This window comes from Corythoichthys intestinalis, chromosome 4 (assembly GCF_030265065.1).
Source record: "Corythoichthys intestinalis isolate RoL2023-P3 chromosome 4, ASM3026506v1, whole genome shotgun sequence".
NCBI classification, from domain to species: Eukaryota; Metazoa; Chordata; class Actinopteri; order Syngnathiformes; family Syngnathidae; genus Corythoichthys; species Corythoichthys intestinalis.
This window is the reverse complement of record NC_080398.1, coordinates 48,617,091-48,637,843: the sequence shown is the minus strand read 5'-3', so window position 1 is coordinate 48,637,843 and position 20,753 is coordinate 48,617,091. Positions and strand designations below refer to the sequence as shown.

At 39.5% G+C, this 20,753-nt stretch overlaps 1 protein-coding gene across 2 annotated transcripts; it reads right to left on the bottom strand.

Moving 5' to 3' along the window:
* Positions 1 to 887: 887 nt before the first annotated feature.
* On the bottom strand, positions 888 to 20,247 carry LOC130914907 (uncharacterized). Of its 2 annotated transcripts, none has more exons than XM_057834496.1 (6): positions 20,112 to 20,247; positions 11,521 to 11,604; positions 6,079 to 6,284; positions 2,075 to 2,222; positions 1,528 to 1,650; positions 888 to 1,421 (listed from the first exon to the last, which is right to left on the bottom strand). In XM_057834496.1, the coding sequence occupies exons 2-6, from the start codon at positions 11,579 to 11,581 to the stop codon at positions 1,354 to 1,356; spliced, it is 606 nt and encodes a 201-aa protein (XP_057690479.1). In that variant the 5' UTR covers positions 11,582 to 11,604; positions 20,112 to 20,247; the 3' UTR covers positions 888 to 1,353. The 2 variants fall into 2 exon arrangements, with proteins under 2 accessions (XP_057690479.1, XP_057690478.1); XM_057834495.1 differs by having other exon boundaries at positions 19,988 to 20,218.
* Between the last annotated feature and the right edge of the window lie 506 nt (positions 20,248 to 20,753).

Below are 20,753 nucleotides of genomic sequence, written 5' to 3'. Positions count from 1 at the left end.
GTTACTCCCAAACATTTCAACTTTGGTTTCATCAGTCTACAGGATATTTGCCAAAGCTTCTGTGGAGTGTCCAAGTGCCTTTTTGCGAACATTAAACGAGCAACAATGTTTTTTTTTTTTTTTTTAGACAGGAGTGTCTTCCTCCGTGGAGTCCTCCCATGAACACCATTCTTGGCCATAGTTTTACAGATAGTTGATGTGTGCACAGAGATGTTGGACTGTGTCAGTGATTTCTGTAAGTCTTTAGCAGACACTCAGGTTATTATTTTTTATTTTTTTAACCCCTGAATATTCCGCACTGACCTCTTGATGTCATCTTTGGTGGACGGCCACTCCTTGGGAAAGAAGCAACAGTGCCCAACTCTCTCCATTTGTAGACAACTTCTCTGGCTGTCGATTGATGAATATCCAGACTTTTAGATATGGTTTTCTATCCTTTCCCAGCTTTATACAAATCAACAATCCTTGATCGCAGGTCTTCAGACAGCTCTTTTGATCGAGCCATGATGCACAACAATGCTTCTCATCAAGACATTTCTTACCAGATGTGTTTTTTATAGTGGGCAGGGCAGCTTTAAACCACTCATCAGTAATTGGGCACACACATGACTTCAATTGTTTGGTAAAAATTGGTTTCAATTGCTCTTTAAGTGTCCTTAGGCAGAGAGTTCACTCACTTCACTATTTCCCCCCTTCTGTCATTGTTTGCAGGCTATCCTCAAAAAAAAAAAAAAAAAAAAAAAAAAAAAAAGAAAACCTGTAAATATTTGGGTGGTTGTAGTTAAAGCAGACACTGTTTTTTCACCTGTGTGATTTTGACAAAGATCAGATCACATTTGATGGTGATTTTATGCAGAAGTGTGAGAAATTCCAAAAGGTTCAGCTACTTTTTCATACCATTGTATATAAATAAAAACACAGATTCATCGTATTGTTAAAATTGCAACGTGAATATTGTACGAATTTTTGTTATTTGAATGCTATGAATTGCTGTTATTTGACCAAAAATATACTGCTCCACCCTAATTAAGCTCCTTTCGACGTGAATTTGGCCTATATACAAAAATGAGTTTGACACCACTGATTTAATGTCTCTCTAAAATCAACCCTTTGATCATTCCTCATCACTTCCATGTCATATTCGTAAATCATTTAATCTGATTGCACTGGTATGTGGTTTGAATTATTGTTTCATCACACAGTTTTTTTGCCGTCACAGTTTTTGGAAGGTTTACTGTGATGTTTTCTTTTTCAGTTTTTTTTTTTACTGTTCATATTTGCATTAACAGCATATCAATTTTAATTCTGATACATCATCTGTTTGTTTGCAAGATATGATTTTTTTTTTCATCATTAATCCTGCTGCTTGGTAAAATCCTTTGATATAATTGTGAATGCATCATCATCTCTTCCCCTGCCGCCTGCAAGAAAAAAGAAAACAGTAAGAAAATACAGAGTCTAAAATAATTGGCAGCATACAATAAAAATATTTCAGCATAATTAGATTTACTATAAATGTCTACTTACTGAAACATTTCTGGAAGGCTTCAGATCTCTGCAAAAGTAAAAACAACAGAGCAAACACCAGGAGGGAACCAAAGAAGGCACCAATGACACAACCAACGAGGATGGCCAAGTTCCTGCCATTGTCTAAAAAGGAACACATTTGACATTAGTGGCAAAAAATGGAAGATGGAATAGAATGCTTGTAAAGTATCTCCTAGTTTATCCATCATAGAAATTCTGTTCTTTCCCTCCAATCATCTAATTTAATATGTCAGATTTTACTTTTGTTAACTGTTTGTATGTGTTAACTGAAGACTCTAAATTGCTCATTGGTATGAATGTGAGTATGTATGTGTTTATGAGTTGCTACACTGAGATTTCAGCGTGCTCTGTATAGTTTGGAATGTGTGAAGTCTAGATCTGATTTGAAATTAACTTGTTTTGTAGAGGGAATGCTTGTATGTTATGTATTATTTGACTGACGATAAATTCTGATATCCTTCAGCTTCCCCAATGCAATATAGTACAGTACAATGAAGACTTGATACAGTGCAGTAGGAGTCCTCACCATGAACATATAGGATGGCAGTGGAAGAGTCACCGCCATTTGGCAACTGACAAACAACTTTTGTGTGATTGTCTGAATTAGAGGTTCCTTTGATATTCCACACAGCCAGTGACAGTCCTTTTTCTTTATAACACCTTCCATAAATATCCTAAAAAGAGAGAAATAAGCACTAAAGATTCTTCTCAATCCTTAGGTTATATTCAATTTAATGACAACCGTAGACAAAAGTAGATCCCTTACTGTTATGTAATGAGGAAGATAATCCTGAATGTATTTTATAATGCGAATAGAAAAAAGAGCCCTAATGCAGTTGATATATGATCATTGTGTTTGTACAATTAATTAATTATGTCTAATACAGAAGGTGTGTAACAAACAGTGTTGGGCACGTTACTTTAAAAAAGTAATTAGTTACATTACTCACTACTTCTTCCAAAAAGTAACTGAGTTAGTAACTGAATTACTCTATAGTAAAAGTAACTAGTTACCAGGGAAAGTAACTATTTCCGTTACTTTAAAAATAACTTGTTGTATGTCAAAGAATTTGAAATTTTCTGAGCAGTATTCGAGTCAGTGGAATAGAGAAGAACAGACAGGTAGTTAACTTGTTAGGTGCTTCAGCAGATTTGAATTGCTTACCACAGATGTCGACAAAAGCTTTGCCCCGGGACATAAATTACACATTACGCGCAGGTTCTTTCCTTTAATTTCGACAAACTTGAAATAGTGTCTATATCTCCACCTCTTAAAGGACAATTTTTCTTCTGAATGCTCTGCCATCCCGACCCTGTGCATCTGTTTTGCGTGTGTGTGTTTGCCTCACGTGCTGTTCCGGTTTGCTTGTGAAATCACCGGCTCTGATTGGCTTACCACGACACATGACTCTAACCCTCAGCCAATCACAATCACTACCATCGCATCTCTCAGGGGTTGCATTCAGGTAGGCTCGTTTCCCGACAATTCACGTCACCTTCAAAGCGTCTGCCGTCCTCAAGATGGAAGCAGAATTATTGCTGACTGACAGTGGGAGATGGGAACGAGGCTAGCGTCAGGTGTAGCAAACACAGAAACGTTACCAAACTTTGGAAAGCATTGTCTAATTGAATGAGCAAGGACAAACAGCTTGGAATCAGAAGTACGTGCGCTATTCTCGAACCTGAACGCACCTCAAGTCTTGGATGACAAATCAACAGAGCAGAGAGTCGACTCGACACGGCTGGTAGTTTCTTCAATTTAGTAACGGTAACGGCGTTGTAACGGCGGAAAAAGTAATTAGTTAGATTACCCCGTTACTGAAAAAATAACGCCGTTACGTAACGGCGTTATTTATAACGGCGTTACTCCCAACACTGGTAACAAACAGAGGGGGATAGAGTAGCCAACACTTTTAGTCAAGTAAGAGTAGCGTTACTTCAAAATGATATTGCTCAAGTAAAAGTAAAAGTAGTTATCCAAAAAATGTACTCAAGTACAAGTAAAAAAGTTCCCAGTGAAAAAAAAACTCAAGTAATGAGTAACATTGTGAGTAACTGCTTATTTTTGTTTGATTTTTTTTTTAAACTGTATTTTTTTTCTCTCAGCACAAACTTACCTATATGAACTGTTGTTATATTGATACTGAGCAATAACCCATTACATAACCACATTAAGCCAAAGAAATACAAAAAAATTGATAAATAAAATCATTGAATTCCAGTGAGAGAAAAAAAGACAGAAATGAAACATTATTCGTCCAAGGAGCATGAGTGCCCCCTAGTGGAGAAAATAGTTACTAGTTGGAATAGTGAATAGTTCCTTCATAGTAACTATTATGAAACTAAAAGGATCATATCTCCGGTTTTCTGTGGTCAGTCGGTGCCAAATAAAAACTGAGAGAGATTTTTAAATCGCTACTTCGAGTCACATTACGGGCAGCGCTCTATGTAGTACTAACGGCAGTCTGGGCACCGCGTATGGTATCCCATTCATATAGTACTGATGTGTTCTAAGTTTTAATCTTTGCGTTACCTCCTCTTTCACCTTAAAAAAAAAAAAAATAAAAAAAAATGAAATGTTGGTTTTCTTCCTATTCATTCATTCATTCATTCATTCATTCATTCATTCATTTTCCATGCCGCTTTTCCTCACGAGGGTCGCAGAGGTGCTGGAGCCTATCCAGCAACTACGGGCATTTTGATTTTTTAAATTTTATCAAAGTTTTCACAAGTGTTCACCTGGCTGTTGGGTTTGGTGAGTTTTGAAGCATTCTGGGGGGGTCAAAGTAGGGCCCAAACCGTCGGCTGCTATGGGGCGCTTGGCGCTACATAGTGTATTTGGAATTTGTCTTTACACGGTATCAAAGAGTGCACCTGTCTTGCCCTGCCTGCCGATTTTGATGCATTTTAAAGCATTCTAAGGGGGTCACTTTGAGCTTAAAGGGGCAGCAGAACACAGAATAACTATAATAATAATAATAAAACCGAGGAACCACAATAGGTTACCTAAAAAAAAATGTCACCTGCATGTCCATACTGTTCAGTTCAGTTCATACTGTGCCACAACACAACGGCAAGAAGCACAGGAGGAAGACCCGGAGGTAGACTACATTTCATGGAAGTAGACATGAGGACTACAACTCCCGCCCTCCTCCTGCTATTGTGTAACCGTAACTCATCATTTCCACAACACGTACAGAGCTGGAAAACATAAGTTACATAATTCGCTCAAACATTTACACTTTGAATATTGCTATATGTGCTTGGTGACTATCTCTACGGACCTTAAGTCAACCCCCCCCACCCCCCGACGCAAATTTATATAACAATGATGTCAATCATTTCTGTTGTAAAAGTTTGGTTTGTGCTGCTGTCGTTTTAGACATTTTTATAATTCTTTTATAGGTAAGGTAGGTATAGGTTTTTTTAATTAAATTGGCCGCGGCTAGGCTAAGGCTTAGTCAAGCTCCCACGGCTAATGGAGGGTACCAAATCGCTCAATAACAGAGAGGGTGGCCCAACAACTAGCACAAACAAACAAATTCGGGTCCGTTTTGCTGTAAATGGGGGGGGCTTTAGATTTTAATTTCGAGTGATTACGTCACTCTCAGTCCCTCATTTACTGCAAAATGGACCCGAAGTGGTACCATTCGTTTGTGCTCCGTTTGTGCTAGTTGTTAGGACACCCTTCTATTAGTGAGAAAGTTAGTACGCTCCATTAGCCGAAGGAGCTAAGCCAAGGAAAAGCTACGAGTGACGTCACCACTCGAAATTAAAATCTCAATAAAAGCATAATATCGACTAAACCGTTCCAGCAAAAACCATTAACACAGTTTTTAATCGAAATGGGGGGGCTAGCTGACCTCAGATTTACCTATAAAAGAATTGTAAACATCTCTAAAACAAAAGCAGCATAAACAGAACTTTTACAGCACAAACAATTGAAACTGTTTTTATATAAATTTGTGTCTGATGGGGTGGGGGCAACTTCACGGAGGTCTGTAGAGAGAGGCACAAAGCATATATAGCAATATACAAGGTGTTGTCCTTTTTAAATTTAAAAAAAAAAATTTATTATTACTTTCTGGTCATCCTCTTGTCGTCGTGCTGCGGGATTTTCCTGTTGTTGTTGTTGTTGTGTGTGTTGTCTTTGCATTCGTCTTGCGAGCCTTTTGCATTAGTGCAGCGAGCTATTTGCTGTCGTGTTGTTCCAATTAAACACACATTCTTTTTTTTTTTTTTTTGGGGGGGGGTGCACACGCATGCCCAGGACGTACAGGTATACAATATTTACTATATTCAAGTTCAAGTGTTAACTTATTTTTCTTCTGATGTGGCACTGTCCGCTAGTTAAAAGACATTCGTAGACATGTCACTGAATGCTATTTCAGCATTGCAACTCCAGCCAAAGCTTAGAATATTCAGCATGCATTTAACGAATGATCACAATAGCACACTTGATTTTCGTTTTCACTTAAGCAATACACTGCTTTCTTAAGTTGAAAAAAAGGGGCAAAGTTCCTTTCTGACCTGAGGAATATCTTCTACACGTTCACCAGGGCAGGTGAGGCTGTAATTGCCATGGTCTCCAAACAAGGCGAATGTGACAATGGGAGACGTTTCAGGAACAGCACAAATGAACGTGGCGGGGTCCCCCACAAACACTGAGACATCCACTGGTCGTATGAAGATCTCTGCTGATGTGTTTGTAGTAGATGTTGTGGTTGTATTTTGGGCTGCAAGATGGAAGGGGTAGGGGCAGTACATGTACCAAAGGTAGTATGTTAGACATTTAAACAGGTTTAAAGCAAAGCTGTGTTATGAAGTGTACTGCATAGTCAGAAAAAATGTGCATGAATATGCCAGCTCAGCAGTTTATTCCTTGAGGCACCCTAACATTTGATGAACAATAAAGCTTTTAAGGACCAAAATAATTACCGGGAACTGTACGAATAGCTCCTTTTTCAATCAATAAGCTTCAAATCTTATAAGCAACTTCACATCCAACTAGGTAGTATAATCATTATAATGATGTCTGAGCAAAATAGTAGAAGAAACACAAAGTGCAGTGGTATGAAAAAGTATCTGAACCTTTTGGAATTTCTCATATTTCAGCGTATAATCACCGTCAAATGATATCTGATCTTTGTCTAAATCACACAGAGGAAAAAACGGTGTCTGCTTTAACTAAAACCAAACATTTATAGCTTTTTCATATTTTAATGAGGATAGTATGCAAACAATGACAGTAGGGGGGAAGAATAAAGAACCATCAAATTTCTTAGCGATCACCCCTTTGGCAGCAATAACTTTAACCAGACGCTTCCTGTAGCTGCAGATCAATCTGGCACATCGATCAGGGCTAATCTTGGACCATTCTTCTCCACAAAAGTGCTGTAGTTCAGTCAGATTCCTGGAATGTCTGGCATGAATCGCTGTCTTTAGGTCATGCCACAGCATCTCTATGGGGTTCATGTCTGGATTTTGACTTGGCCACTCCAGAATGTGTATTTTGTTCTTCTGAAACCATTCTGAAGTTGATTTACTTCATGAATTCATTCTTTTATTAATGATTGCAAGTTGTCCAGGCCCTGAGGAAGCAAAACAGCCCCAAATCGTGATGCTCCCTCCACCATGCTTCACGGTGGGGATGAGGTGCTGATGTCGGTGAGCTGTTCCATTTTTCCTCCACAAATGAGGTTGTGTGTTACTCCCAAACAATTCATCTTTGGTTTCATCAGTCCACAAAATATTTTCTATTTATACGTATATCTTCTGTTCACTGAAATCTCTTGTCAATTTTTCTTTTCTGGCCACATCTAGGGAGGTTAGCCACAGTGACATGGGCTTTACACTTATTGATGACACTGCGCACGGTAGACACAGGAACATTCAGGTCTTTGGAGATGGACTTGTAGCCATGAGTTTGCATATGCTTCCTCACAATTTTGCTTCTCAAGTCCTCAGACAGTTCTTTGGTCTTCTTTCTTTTCTACATGCTCAATGTGTTACACACAAGGAAACGGGACAGAGGTTGAGTCAACTTTAATCCATTTTAACTGACTGCAAGTGTGATTTAGTTATTGCCACCGCCAGTTATGTGCCACAGGTAAGTAACAGGTGCTGTTAATTACACAAATTAGAGAAGCATCACATGATTTTTCAAAGGGTGCCAATACTTTGTCTGGCCCATTTTTGGAGATTTATGTAAAATGATAATGATTAATTTTTCCCCCCATTCTCGTTTGTTTTTTTTTTCAGTGCAAGCAAAATAAATGAAGGTATTACTACCAAAGCATTTGTAATTGCAATCCTTTTCTGGGAGAAATTGAGCATTATCTGACAGAATTGCAGGGCTGCCATTACTTTTGGCCAGTAGTGTATTGTGGGCTAGTGACGGGATCTGTCGTTCACTTGAGTAAACGAATCCATTCCGGTTCGTTCAGTAAAACGATTCGTTCAAACGAATCGTTCAACGAATCGTTCGCCCCCCTCATCTCCCTCCCCACCCAAATGAATCGTTCGGTTAGTGAACGGGAAGTGACGTTGGCGAACGAATCACCAAAGACCGCTTCGCAGTATAACTGAACGGGAAGTGACATTGCTTGGTCCCTCCCTCTCTTGCACATTGACCACTCGTCGTAGTTTCAGAAATGAGTGACAGGCGATATCATTCTGCTCTCAGAGACAGCCTCGTCTCCCTCCCTCCCGCAGCTGCAAAAGCGAGGGAGAACTTCCGCGTCGTCTGTCCTAGTTCTATGGGCTCAAAGTCATGGCTCGTGCTTGCATTTCGAATTAGGACACGGTTAAACATTTTCCTTTTGAGGGGGAAGTCGGGGTTTGGGGTCGGGGGCGCACGGACTTTCTTTAGCATGATCTTGCTCACATATACAATGCTGCTGCTAACAGCCAACGCGGCATGCCTGCTGTCACGAAAATAAAAATAAATCGAAAGTTTAATTTCTAATTATGGAACGGCCAACACATCATATTAACCTCTCGCTCTGTTGTATTTTTGTTTTTTATTATTAAGATGATCGTTTTGAATTTTTGCACTGGTATTAATAAAATAATCCGGTCAGCTCCCCTGTCGTCCCCGCATCTCAGATCGTCAAATGCTGACGAGAAATAATTGTTTGCTTTATGATTTCGCCTTTCTACTCTCATTAGTCTGTTAAGAAAAATGTAGACATATTGCAAAATCTCCCGTGTCCGCGCGCTTTGTTTTTGGGGCGCTTGAGTAGCACATGATGGACGGATTGACATAATTTGTCAAACCAACCGACACCCTCTGACACGAAAAAAAAAAAAAAAAAAACACTCGGAAAAAATTGACATGTATATACAGTTTCATTGCAAATCAGTATTATGGTGATCATACTAAATATTATTTTTTTTCTGTGCACATATGAGGTACATATCGCTGCCATGAAGCCTCCATATAGTGACAGTTCTCTGCCCGCTTCACTGCCGTCACGCGACCGCAGCTCAGGTTTTGCTTGCCTCGCAGCTACGCGTGTTTTAAATTACTGTAAATTTGATAGTATATCGTCATAGGCACAGTCCCGAGTCTGTTTAGAAAAGTAGAACACTAAACCATGCTCGCTAGATTTGTGTGGTGTTTTTGTCTTTTTGAGCAGCATTTGATAGGCTCCACGTTAACAAATATGTGACAAAGTCGTTTCCTTTCATTTTATGACTCGTTCACCGCATAGTCATTACTGGAAAGTCAAGTTAGCAGCAAGCTAGGTCAGGAACCGGAGGACCGAATCACTGAACGGGAAGTGACAAAACTCAGTCTTTCCCCCCTGCCTGCACGCTGGCTGCTTATTGGCCACACGTGGAAATGAGTGACATACGCCATGATTCTGTTTCCGCTCCCTCCCCTGCCCGCGATGAGGCTGGCGTCTGATTGGTCGTGTGCGATGTCAGAAGACGCTGCCGCTTGCTCAACGCCCTCCCACGCAGCGAACAAGCGCCACCAACTTCATAGAACGAATCAGTGCAGATGGTGATTAGTTCGGTCTCGTTCACCCAAACAATTCGTTCAAAAAGAACGAATCGTTCGCGACCGATACAACACTATTGTGGGCCTGTGCTGAATGACGCTGTCAGGGCTCACAGCGAGCTGGCATGGCTTTGCGCATTATTACACAAAGCCCAAATTACAAATAACACATAGACACCCGACAGAAGATTTATTTTGGTGACCAGGGTTGTAATGTGTTCAAGACGACCCGTGGAAGTAACTTTGAATTGTAGCCTTCCGTTATGTTGCACCTTACAAAGTGAAATGTTTGTTTGAAAATAAAGCCATTTAATAAATTGTTTATATTCTGAACTAGATGTGAATCCTGTAATGTGTATTTGGCAACTATGACTTCGTAATTGTAGGTTTGTTCTATTCCAGCTGTTCAACAAATTACAACAGCAATCCTCTCCTGGGTTGAACATTTTGGGTTGAGGGAGACAAACAGGTTTTCCGGAACAGAATGATCCGGATGTTCCGAAAAACCTGTTTGTCTCTTTTGTGGCTTCTTCTGGTCTCCGTGTGGTTATCACCTCATTTCCCCCTTCCGGGTCCAAATGCAGGGCTCATTTGTGTTCAGAATGAAATCTTCCTACGAACCCTCCTATCTCTTTAGAAAAGTCAGTACCCTGCTTGCCAAGTAGAACCTCTTAATGGCTGTTGACTTAAAAAGGTGCAGGGAGACTCAACTGCAAATTCATCTTGCAGAATGGAAGCATGCAAATAAACTTTGGCACATGCCAAAAACAAGAAAAGAGGAGCTGAAAATGCTCTTACTTACAAATGGTATATCATGTTTCTGCATATACAAGAAGCCACTCCTTTGATCTACATAAACAATTGATATAAGCAACATAGACTGAGGCCATTGTTGATTTTGCTTAGGGGAATTACACAACTTGACACACATTTAATTAAACACATAAATTCTATATGTAAACAATGTATAGCAATCCCAAATCACCAAGATCATTTTAATTTTATTTTTGTTTATTGGCAGTTGTTTTTACGTGAAAATGCAATGTCTTTGATTTATAGCGTCATCTTGTGGTTAAGGGAAACACGCTAACTGTATAACCCATGGGTGTCCAAACCTGTCCGCAAGGGCCGCTGTGGGTCCTGGTTTTTGTTCCTATCAGTCGAGCACAGACAGTTTAACCAATGAAGTTTGTGATCGAACAAGCAGCACCTGACTGCAATCAACTGATTATTACACTTGTGAGACACCAGATTGGTGAAAAGATGTCATCTTGTTTTGTAGGAATGAAATCCAGCACCCACTGCGGCCCTATGTGGAATAGTTTGGACACCACTGGAACCAGTTCACCTACATTTGAATTTATTCAATAAATTTACTCAGTGGCTGCCAATGACAGCAAATTCATTTGAACTGGGATGTCTGGCAATGAATATCATGTTTCTGTGCCATTGGCATTTGTCCTGCCTGTCAAAATGGATTGGATGTCTTCCACTGTAAAAAGGAGCTAACATGTAATTTATCAAATACGTACAATTCAAGTTGTCAAGACAGTGGGAAGTTTCAGTTACTGTTTGGTCAATGTAAAAATGTTTCATTTTTAATCACTCTGCTTTGCTATCACATTCATTGGCACCCAAATTAATTATTCAGTTTTTATGAGAAAAACTTTATACAACATCAGTATACAGTATATTGAGAAATGTGTCTTTAAAAGAGAGTCAGTGGAGACAAAAATGGTCCAAGGGATCAGGCTGTATAGTTGACAAAAATCTATTTTTAAAAGCTTTGCAATGGATGCTGTAATGCAATTCTGAAGAGCATTTTGTTCAAATCTGTGTCCAATTTTTAGGATTTTGTCCCTTCAACTAAGCAATGTTGACTTTGGGAAAAAAAAAAAAAAAAGAAAACGCAAAACGACAATTCTGGTTACCAAGATGCCTCAAGGATTAGATGAAAAACATACCTGATAAGGGTGTGATAATGTGAATCAAGGGCAACAGCAACAGGAAAATGTTCTTCCTCATACTCGGTCTATTTTCCTTTCAACCTGTTCAAATGTGGACATGATAACTTCAGATAAGAAATCTAAACCACGGATAAAAGTATAATCATAAATAATGCAAATGTGCAATTATTTGATGTGTATTTACTTGTTTATCTACCCACATGAAAAAATAATAAATAAATTCTCATTTGCTATTTCGACCTGGCTGCAAACAGCAGAATAAATAGCACGGTGTACAGTATCGCTGGTACAGCCATTGTAATACAATTGTATTTGACATATGTTTAACATTGTATTTCTCTTCCGAGTTACTTCGACATTTCCAAACAATTCCAATAGCCAATTTGTTTTTTGATGCGCCTCAGCATTATGAAAAAAAATTGATAGATGATAGATAGATAGATAGATAGATAGATAGATAGATAGATAGATAGATAGATAGATAGATAGATGATAGATGGATAGATAGGTAAATAGATAGATAGATGATAGATTGATTGATAGATTCATTGATTGATTGTTTGATCGATCGATTGATTGATTCATTCATTCATTAACAGACTCAAGGTCCAAGCCACATACATACTGTACAATACATGGAAAGGATGAAACAAAACTAAAAACAAAATGATAATAAAAGGAGGTAAACTACAGTGATACAAAACTAGGTTACATAGTGACCCACTTTTAAAAGGCACCTATACAAGTGTTTCCAGAACAGTGACAAGCAGCATGTAGAACTGTGCAGAATGCTAGTCCGGCCCAAGAAAATCACATTTTTAGAACCCTTCAAATGATCAATAAAATTCAACATCAGCGCCCTTAGGAGGGCCTGGAGAGTATTGACCCAAGCAGCTACGAACATTTCAGAGGCGTTGGACCACCTGGGCATTTTCAACAAGATTATTAGAGAGTCATTGTATACCACAGCAGTTTGTCCTCTTTGATTCATTGTATTTAATGTTGTATAGCTCCCTGTAACATGTTTATGTCACACTGCTGTTGCCGTAGTTGTGCCCTCCCTGTGGGTATGATATGCGCTTCCCTTGGGTTTCAGATTCAGAGATTTATTTGTCATTCACACCACCGTTCGATGAGTGAGCATTGGGCCGCTGCAGACTTTCTGCGCTGCCAACTTCCCTCTCTTCTTCAGAAATTACAGATCAAGTTACAAGCAGACACATATTTATCATACAACATAGCAGGGGTAGTACACAATGCACAGGTCACATGCAGTGATTTTTTTGTGCGAAAAAAAGGAAAACTACCAGTCATGGCTGGAGGAAGGGGGGGTGCAGTGATAGCAAGAAAAAGGCGGTGGCGGGCTGGAGGGGGGGAGGTTGTGTGTGAGTGTGTGTATGCACAAGTGTATCAGCATTTGTACGTGTCCGTGACAAAACAAGAGTCGCGGGGCCCTGCGACCGGCTTGGGAAGAGATCAAGGGCAAGAGATAGGGCCATCTGCGCGGCTCTCACCAGGAGAAGGGAGCGGTGGGATAAGGGTGTTTGGGAAAGGAAAATTATAATCGAATTAAGCTGAATAATTAATTTCATATGTCCAAATATGGTTAGTCAAATTCTCACTCCTCATGGCGTAGGCGAGATCTCAGGTCCCTTAAGTCATTGCCAATAGTCACGGTCTGCCTCGACAGTTCAGTCACCTGCCCCAACAGTTCCGTCACCTGGTGCAAGGTAGCATCCACTTTTCGCCATCCTTCCTCAGACCGAACCGTGAGTCCATGGAGCCAGTTCTTGGTCTGAGCCTCGACACGATCTTCCAATGCCTTGAATTGCACCATTTTATCCGTGGTCAATTTGTTGATTTCCTTGAAAGCTGCCGTTTTGGAAACATTCCGGTAGAGCAGGGCACTTCCTAAGCCAAGCAGAAGGAACCCCACAAACGTCACGCCAAACAGCCAAATATCCTCGATATCCTCCACTGTTAGGACAGTAAGACACGCTGGCTTCCAGTGATCCCATGAATCTCTCACATAACCAGTGGCGAAGGTCTCGTCAGGGCAAGACGGCTCTCCTGGTGTACCGTGTCTTGTATTGTGGTATTATATTAGAAAGAGATCAAAGTGATGATTCGTGGGCACATATGATGAGAAGCACACTGAATAAAGAAGTTTTGTTCCATTCAAGTCTCGGCCTTCCATGAGAGGAAGTACATAACAAAAAGTGGCAAAGTCATTGCATGTTAAAATGCTTGTCCAACTGCATGCAGGTCACAGAGGTATAATTAAAATGAAAGAAATGGCGAGAAGTTATTTTTGGTGGCCACGATCAGATAAACAGAAGAGACGGGAAAAAAAGGTTTATCTTGCCAAAAGATTCTCAACAAGCCACCTGAAATCCAATTGTTGGGAACACCAGACATTACTCCAGAACTGTCTATTGATTGTGATGATTCTAGCAGTGTAATTACACCAAAACTTCTAGCTTTCCAGATGTGTCAAAAAAGAAAACAGAAATGTCTAGCTTACTGGATGTGTCAAAACCAAACAATACTGCTGTAACTATGTCTAATTCAAACAATGCACAAATGGAATCTGCAACGTTATTGGAACCTGTTTCCATTAGTGAATAATCTGAAGTGACTGTTAAACTTTGTTATCCTGCACTTGACAGGCGACTGCCTACTAGATTGGATTTATAAGTAATAACATAGACAAGAAAAGCAGGATGTTCTTTTGTCTTTATTTCTGGGACATGTTATGTAAGGGGGAGGAGATGTAACATATTAATGTCACACTGCTGTTGCCATGGTTGTGCCCTCCCTGTGGGTGTGGTATGCGCATCCTGTGGGTGTGGTATTATGTTAGAAAGACATCAAAGTGATGATTCGTGGGCACATAGGATGAGAAGCATACTGAATAAAGAAGTGTTGTTCCATTCAAGTCTCGGCCTTACCCCAGATAGCAGACAGACGTTGAAATGATGTTGAATCAACATTCCGCTGTCAATCTTATATTGTTGAATCAACGTTGACACCCGACGTTGATTTGTCATCACTTTTGCACCCTCCATTAATATTGTACTGTTGAAATCCTTACAAAACCTAAACGTCATTTGGATTATTAATAATATTGGAACAATGCTGAACCGATGTTATCTTTTCCTTCATTTTAAACCATGATGCTATTAATGCTTTAAAATATGCCCATATTTAGAGGTCCTGCTTTATTTATAGACAGAAGAAACAGCTAGGCTGACTAATAAAATATTATATATGAAAAGTAAAAAAAAAAAAAAAAAAAAAAAAAAAATATATATATATATATATATATATATATATATATCAAATAAAGAATTTAACAATGAATTAATACATAATAAAAATAACACCTTGGCTAGATTTCAATTTATTTTTTAATTGAATCACGCAGTAAAGTTATTTCAAACTAGCCTCCTCCTCAGTCTGACGAGCATCGCTGCAAAATTTGCCATTAACGCGGCCTGGGGCATAGCGCAGCCACTTCTACACAACAGCAGCAAATGCATATTGTGACGTGTCCATCCCTGTCTGCCTCTTCAGTGAATATTAAAAATACAAACAAAACGACATTCACAGTTAATTCATATTAAGGAATTTGAGCAGTTATCATGGATTAGTTTAACATAATTCACAATTTTCTGGTGAAGTGAGCTTCTCAACAAATCTCAAAACAAATTATGGTTACATATGGGAAAGGAGCTAGCTCGTTAGCCAGATACGATGGAAAAATGACTGTCTTCGTGTTCAATAAATTAATTTAGACAAGGCTCGATTGTGTCATATCTAGGCGCTTTAATTGCAAAAAGAATTACGTTTGCCTGAACTAAGTTCTACTTAGCTAACATCCGGGCTAAGTAGGTCTTCGCTTGTACGCCAATCACAGCTAATACACCATTTCTTACAATTTCGGCAACTTTGTCACGTTGTGTCAGGCAAATTGTTTTATACACAACTTTGATGACAAAAGCGGTTTATTCTACCGTAAGACATCCTTGCTGGTAAAGGCTCTGATGAAAAGCAACAGACTTACCTTTAAATATGGCTATCCTTAAGTGAGGCATGTCCAGTGGAGTTCGTTTGAGGTGATACGCTGTCTTCCCGCTCAACCACGAACACAATTATTTTTTGACCATAACTCCCGCTCATCCATAATTCGATTACGTTTCAATCATATTTCCCGTTCAATCAAAAATCAGCCATTTGTCAACATTATTTCATCATCCTTAAAACAATATTAACTCAACCATCGCCTGACACACTATAAAACAATGTTGTTTCAACGTCACTGTCAGGTGTCATCGGTATTTGCAATGTTGATTCAACATTGTTTATTGTCGAAAATTTCAATGTCAACCCTACTGATGATTTTGATGGAAAATCAACGTCGGTCTGCTATCTGGGACATATAATTAGATAAAGGAAGTACAGTACATACCACTCCTCATACCCGGAACAGACATGCAGAGGCTGCTGCAGACCAGCTAAGCTCGAGCTAAATAGCACGCAATTATCTGCATACATTAGATGGTTCACCACCAACCCACCAAACAGATATACAGCCGTCCCACTTCACCTGCATAGTTTGATGAGTATACCAATATAAAAGAATTCTAATGATGTCATTAAGAAACCCTGCGTGGCTTAATCTCCTAAACAACTTCTCGTGGTTCACACTCGAAAGCACACGAGCATAGAGTTTTTCCTCATATAGCTATCGACTAATTCTTTTAAAACATACTGTAAATATAAATGTCTGTGCCATGCCAAGGTTTAAAACCAAACTGATTATCTGTAGAGCGTATTAATGTATTACAGTTTTTCTCGATTGCTAAAGCACAATTTCTTGATCTCCGAGCACAATGACCAGTTGCCGGGGACCATTTTGTTGTCAAAGTTTGGTCTTAGCCATTGGAGCAACAGTTTTGAGGTGAAAGTTTGGGTTTTGGAGTGAGAGTTTCGTTTTGCAAAGAGAATGCGAGTTTTTGTGGAGCTAGCTTGAGATAAGTGTTTTGTGTTTAGAGTTTAGAGAAAACGGATGGCAGTTTCCTGAAATGTGTTCTGACATTTGAGAAAAACTGTAACTCTCTCCAGTATGAGGAGTTCAAATACCTTATAAAGAACACTAGCAAGGCCGATGGATCTATAGTTGTCCGAGCTGCTTACTTTCCCTGCTTTATCCTTCATGACAGGGACCAGTAGCACCGACATCATAGAGTCGGGAAGACAGCCGTGAACCATAAAGGACGTAAAGCATAGTCCAAGAGGTTGAACACGCCTCGGACTAGCATGCATAAGCTGTTGGGCAGATATAGAATTCATACCTGTGGACTAATTAACTGATAAGTTTTTGATAACTTGAAACACCTCATGGGTCTTAATTGTGCACACCTCTTCGACATTGCCCACTTGATAGTATTCAGTTGGGACACAGTTAAAAAGATTTTCATAATGCTGTCGCGAGAAAGCCGCAATAGCATTTGCACCAGAGAAGCCATCTATCGAGCGAGGTAAGCAGGGCTTGCAATTAAAAATGCACCGATACCGATACTAGTATCGGCAGGGGGCGCCGATCCGGCCCGAAATGGTGGTATCGGTATCGGCGAGTACCAACAAAGACGGCGCCGATACCATTTACCGGTCCATTATTATAACATTTGACCGCAGCCTTTTTTTTTCCCTCCTGGCGCTCACTACACTCTGTCTCCGTGTAGTGTGATGACACGTGAACACCAAACAGCCATCGCTATTGGCCTGCTCCAGACCAATGAGAACGGGCCAATAGCCACTCCTGATCAATGACAAGGCCGCTTGGCGGCGTTGACATGGTGGCGCTGACATGGCGGCAGTCGGGAAATATTTCAAAATAGAAATCCCGTCAATTAAAATCAATGACTGCATGCAAGATTTGCGGCCTGAAAGTTTCGAGATGTGGAGTTAAATCGGCCAGTTTCAATACCTCGAACATGATAAAACGTTTGAAGACGAAGCGTGAACGAACACAACGAGTTTGAGCCTGCAAGAGCAGGACTGCTATGGAAGGGCGCTGGACCGGTGCAACAATCTCTGGTCAGTTCACTACGTCAACTTTACTTTGTCTTTTACTTAAAGAAATGCTGCAGTAATTTGGGAACTGTTTCCAAAGTAGGGTTGCCACCTTTCAGAAATAGAAATAAGGGACCCACCCCCGCCCCGAAAAAAGGAGGCTAATAGAGAAACGGGATGCTGTGGTCAATTATTATTACTTAGAATTGTTAGCGTCCACAAATGCGGAAACAAGGTTGGACCTCGAAGCGGACAACAAGCGGGAGATACGTACAAGGGTTTAATGATTGCAAACAAAAAAATAACACGCGATCGCGGGATAGTAGAAATAACAAAAGGAGTCCGTGACAGCAGGTCGACGGAGCTCAATACTACAAACTCGAAGGTTCACAAAGACGATAGGCAGCGAGCCAAAAATTCAAAATAAAAACACTCAAATACCTGCACAGGGTAGAGGTTACAAACGAGTGCAGCACACTAACAGGAAAAAACCCAATGCAGGGGCGTAAAAAGCAAATGTAGCGAGACTATAGTGCGAGATGTCAAATGGCAATCAGCAAAGCAAATATCTCTGCAGCCTTCTCTGAGCTCACCCGTGCTTAAATGCTGCGTTGATGAGCCTGCATTGGATTCAGGTGCGACGTCAGGAATGCCCCCACTAACAGCCCAGCAACAAAACACAACCTAACCAGCAGCAGAATGTGACAATAATTTCTTGAAAGTTGCACTGTTTGGCCTTTGAGAGGTTAAAAAAAGTTTACTCAGTTCATTCACAGTTTATTATTATGAACTTATTTTTACTTTCTTACTGTTGGGCTAGTATTATACTTTGTACAAATCCTTTTCCTATTTTGCAAAGGTAAGCAACAGCCTGACAAAGCCTTGATAGCAATGATTTCACATCCAATTATGTAGCTCTTTGGGGGAGAAAAAAAAAAAAAAATATATATATATATATATATATATATATATATATACAGTGCTGCTCAAAAGTTTGTGAACCCCCTCAACATTTTGGAATTTTCTATTATTTCAACCTGATTTCCTAATCAATCAATTCAGTAGTTTTTTTTTGTTTTTTTAACAGTTGTGTTGTCGAGACTAAATTAAAAAGAGTTTTCATCAACTGATGTAGGTGCAAAATTGAACTGTTTGGTCACAACCAAAACCGCCATGTCTGGCGAAAAGTCAACACTGCATACCACCAAAAGAACCTTCTCCCAACAGTGAAGCATGGAGGTGGGAATGTCAAGATCTGGGCTTGCTTTTCATCCTCAGGACCTGGACAACTCCACATAGTCCAGGGAATCATGAATTCTGAGGAAAATTGTCAAATCCTAGAACATAACCTGACGCCATCTGTTTTGAAGTTAAAGCTTGGCAGAAGGTGGATCATGCAACATGATAATGATCCAAAGCATTCCAGCATTACAACCAAGGAATGGCTGAAAAAGAAGAAGATTCGTGTTCTGGACTGGCCCAGTCAAAGTCCTGACCTAAATCCCATTGAAATGCTGTGGCGGGACCTGAAGCGAGCAGTTCATGCCAGACGCCCATCAAACCTCTCTCAACTGACTGCGTTCTGCAAGGAAGAATGGGCAAAAATCCCCCAAAGTAGATGTGAGAGGCTGATTAGTCACTACAGAAACCGTTTGGTTGAGGTAATCTCTGCAAAAGGAGGCGCAATATCCTATTAACTGAAGGGGTTCACATACTTTTGCACACATGATATCTGAGTTTTTCTTAAATCAACCACTTTTGTTAAATAAAGAATGACAATATAACTATTTCTTTTGTTTCAGTCCATTATTTGGAATGTCAGTATTGTGGATTTGGGTATAACTTAACATTTAATAAGGTTATTTTAGTTTTTTTTACAAAAAATCTGACCATCGCTGTGGGGTTCACAAACTTTCGAGCAGCACTGTATATATATATATATATATATATATATATATATATATATATATATATATATATATATATATATATATATATATATATATATATATATATAAACGGGGTGGTATCGGTATGGTATCGGTATCGGCCGATACTGCACAGCCAGGTATCGGTATCGGGGCCAAAAAAATGGTATCGGTGCAACACTACTTGCAGTGATTAGCAAGCCTCACCTCCTTCCAAAAGGCATTAGTGTTTTTACAAAGAAGCTTCTTGGCCATGGAGTCAATGTTTCCTCATTGTTTTTATTGTACCGTAAAGCATATTAATACACTTCTTATATTCAAATATAGGGCCCTGCCTGGGTCTACCTGCCAAAGCCCAAGCCTTGGTGGCTTCACAGGCTTCTGCATAAAATTCAGCTACATAAGTGTTCCAGCCAGGCCTTAACTAATAATCTAATATTCATAAGAAAACAACTGACCTGAATATGAATGGATGTTTTCCTGTAGAAGGCCTCTTAATTGATAACTATACCACTTCAAAAATATATTCAAAAGTCACGAGGTACAAATGATAAATGATATCTATCCCGTTAAAAAAGTTACCTTCTTTCCTCTTTATGTTGAGGAAGACTGTGAGAAATGAAATGAAACCTTCCTGCAACGAAGAACTGGGAAAAAACAAAACAAAAACACAAACAGGTTGAGCTGGCCTAAAGTGGCTCCTAAATAGCAGTGATTTACATTCTTTTGCTTTGACAATGACTTCACATACAGGCAATTAGAATAAAAATAGAGGGCGTAAACATACAGGCATTTCCTCTTCGCATCATTATACTCTCCTAATTGTTATATTCTGACAGAACTTGTTAGTCCTTTTTCCTTTGTTGTTTATTTTTAAATTGAGCACTGTATAACATGTTTACCCCCAACTATTGTTAATATATATATTTTTTTGTATTTTTTTTTTTAAACACGAGTAGACTGCCATCACTACAAAGTACGTATTACAGTACCTAAAAAACTAATAAAGTTCGAGTTTCCCCATCATTGTCAAACGGCTATGCTGCCCCCTTGAGTTGGACAAACATATACACGCTAAAAGGATCGTCTTCAACAATTCATTCTGTGCATTTATGCCGTTTTTTCACTTTACATTTATTGACCCAAGTACTGAAAAAAACCCCTCACTTTTTGTTTAAAGCAATGTTTTCAGGAGGATAGCTTATTCTGTGCTGTAAAATAGAA

Coding starts and splice junctions, on each gene's coding strand:
- LOC130914907 (XM_057834496.1), bottom strand. CDS start 11,581: ATGAGGAAGAACATTTTCCTGTTGCTGTTGCCCTTGATTCACATTATC. Junction 6,285..11,520: donor CATTATCACACCCTTATCAG/GTATGTTTTTCA, acceptor TCCATCTTGCAG/CCCAAAATACAACCACAACA. Junction 2,223..6,078: donor GTGTAGAAGATATTCCTCAG/GTCAGAAAGGAA, acceptor CTCTCTTTTTAG/GATATTTATGGAAGGTGTTA.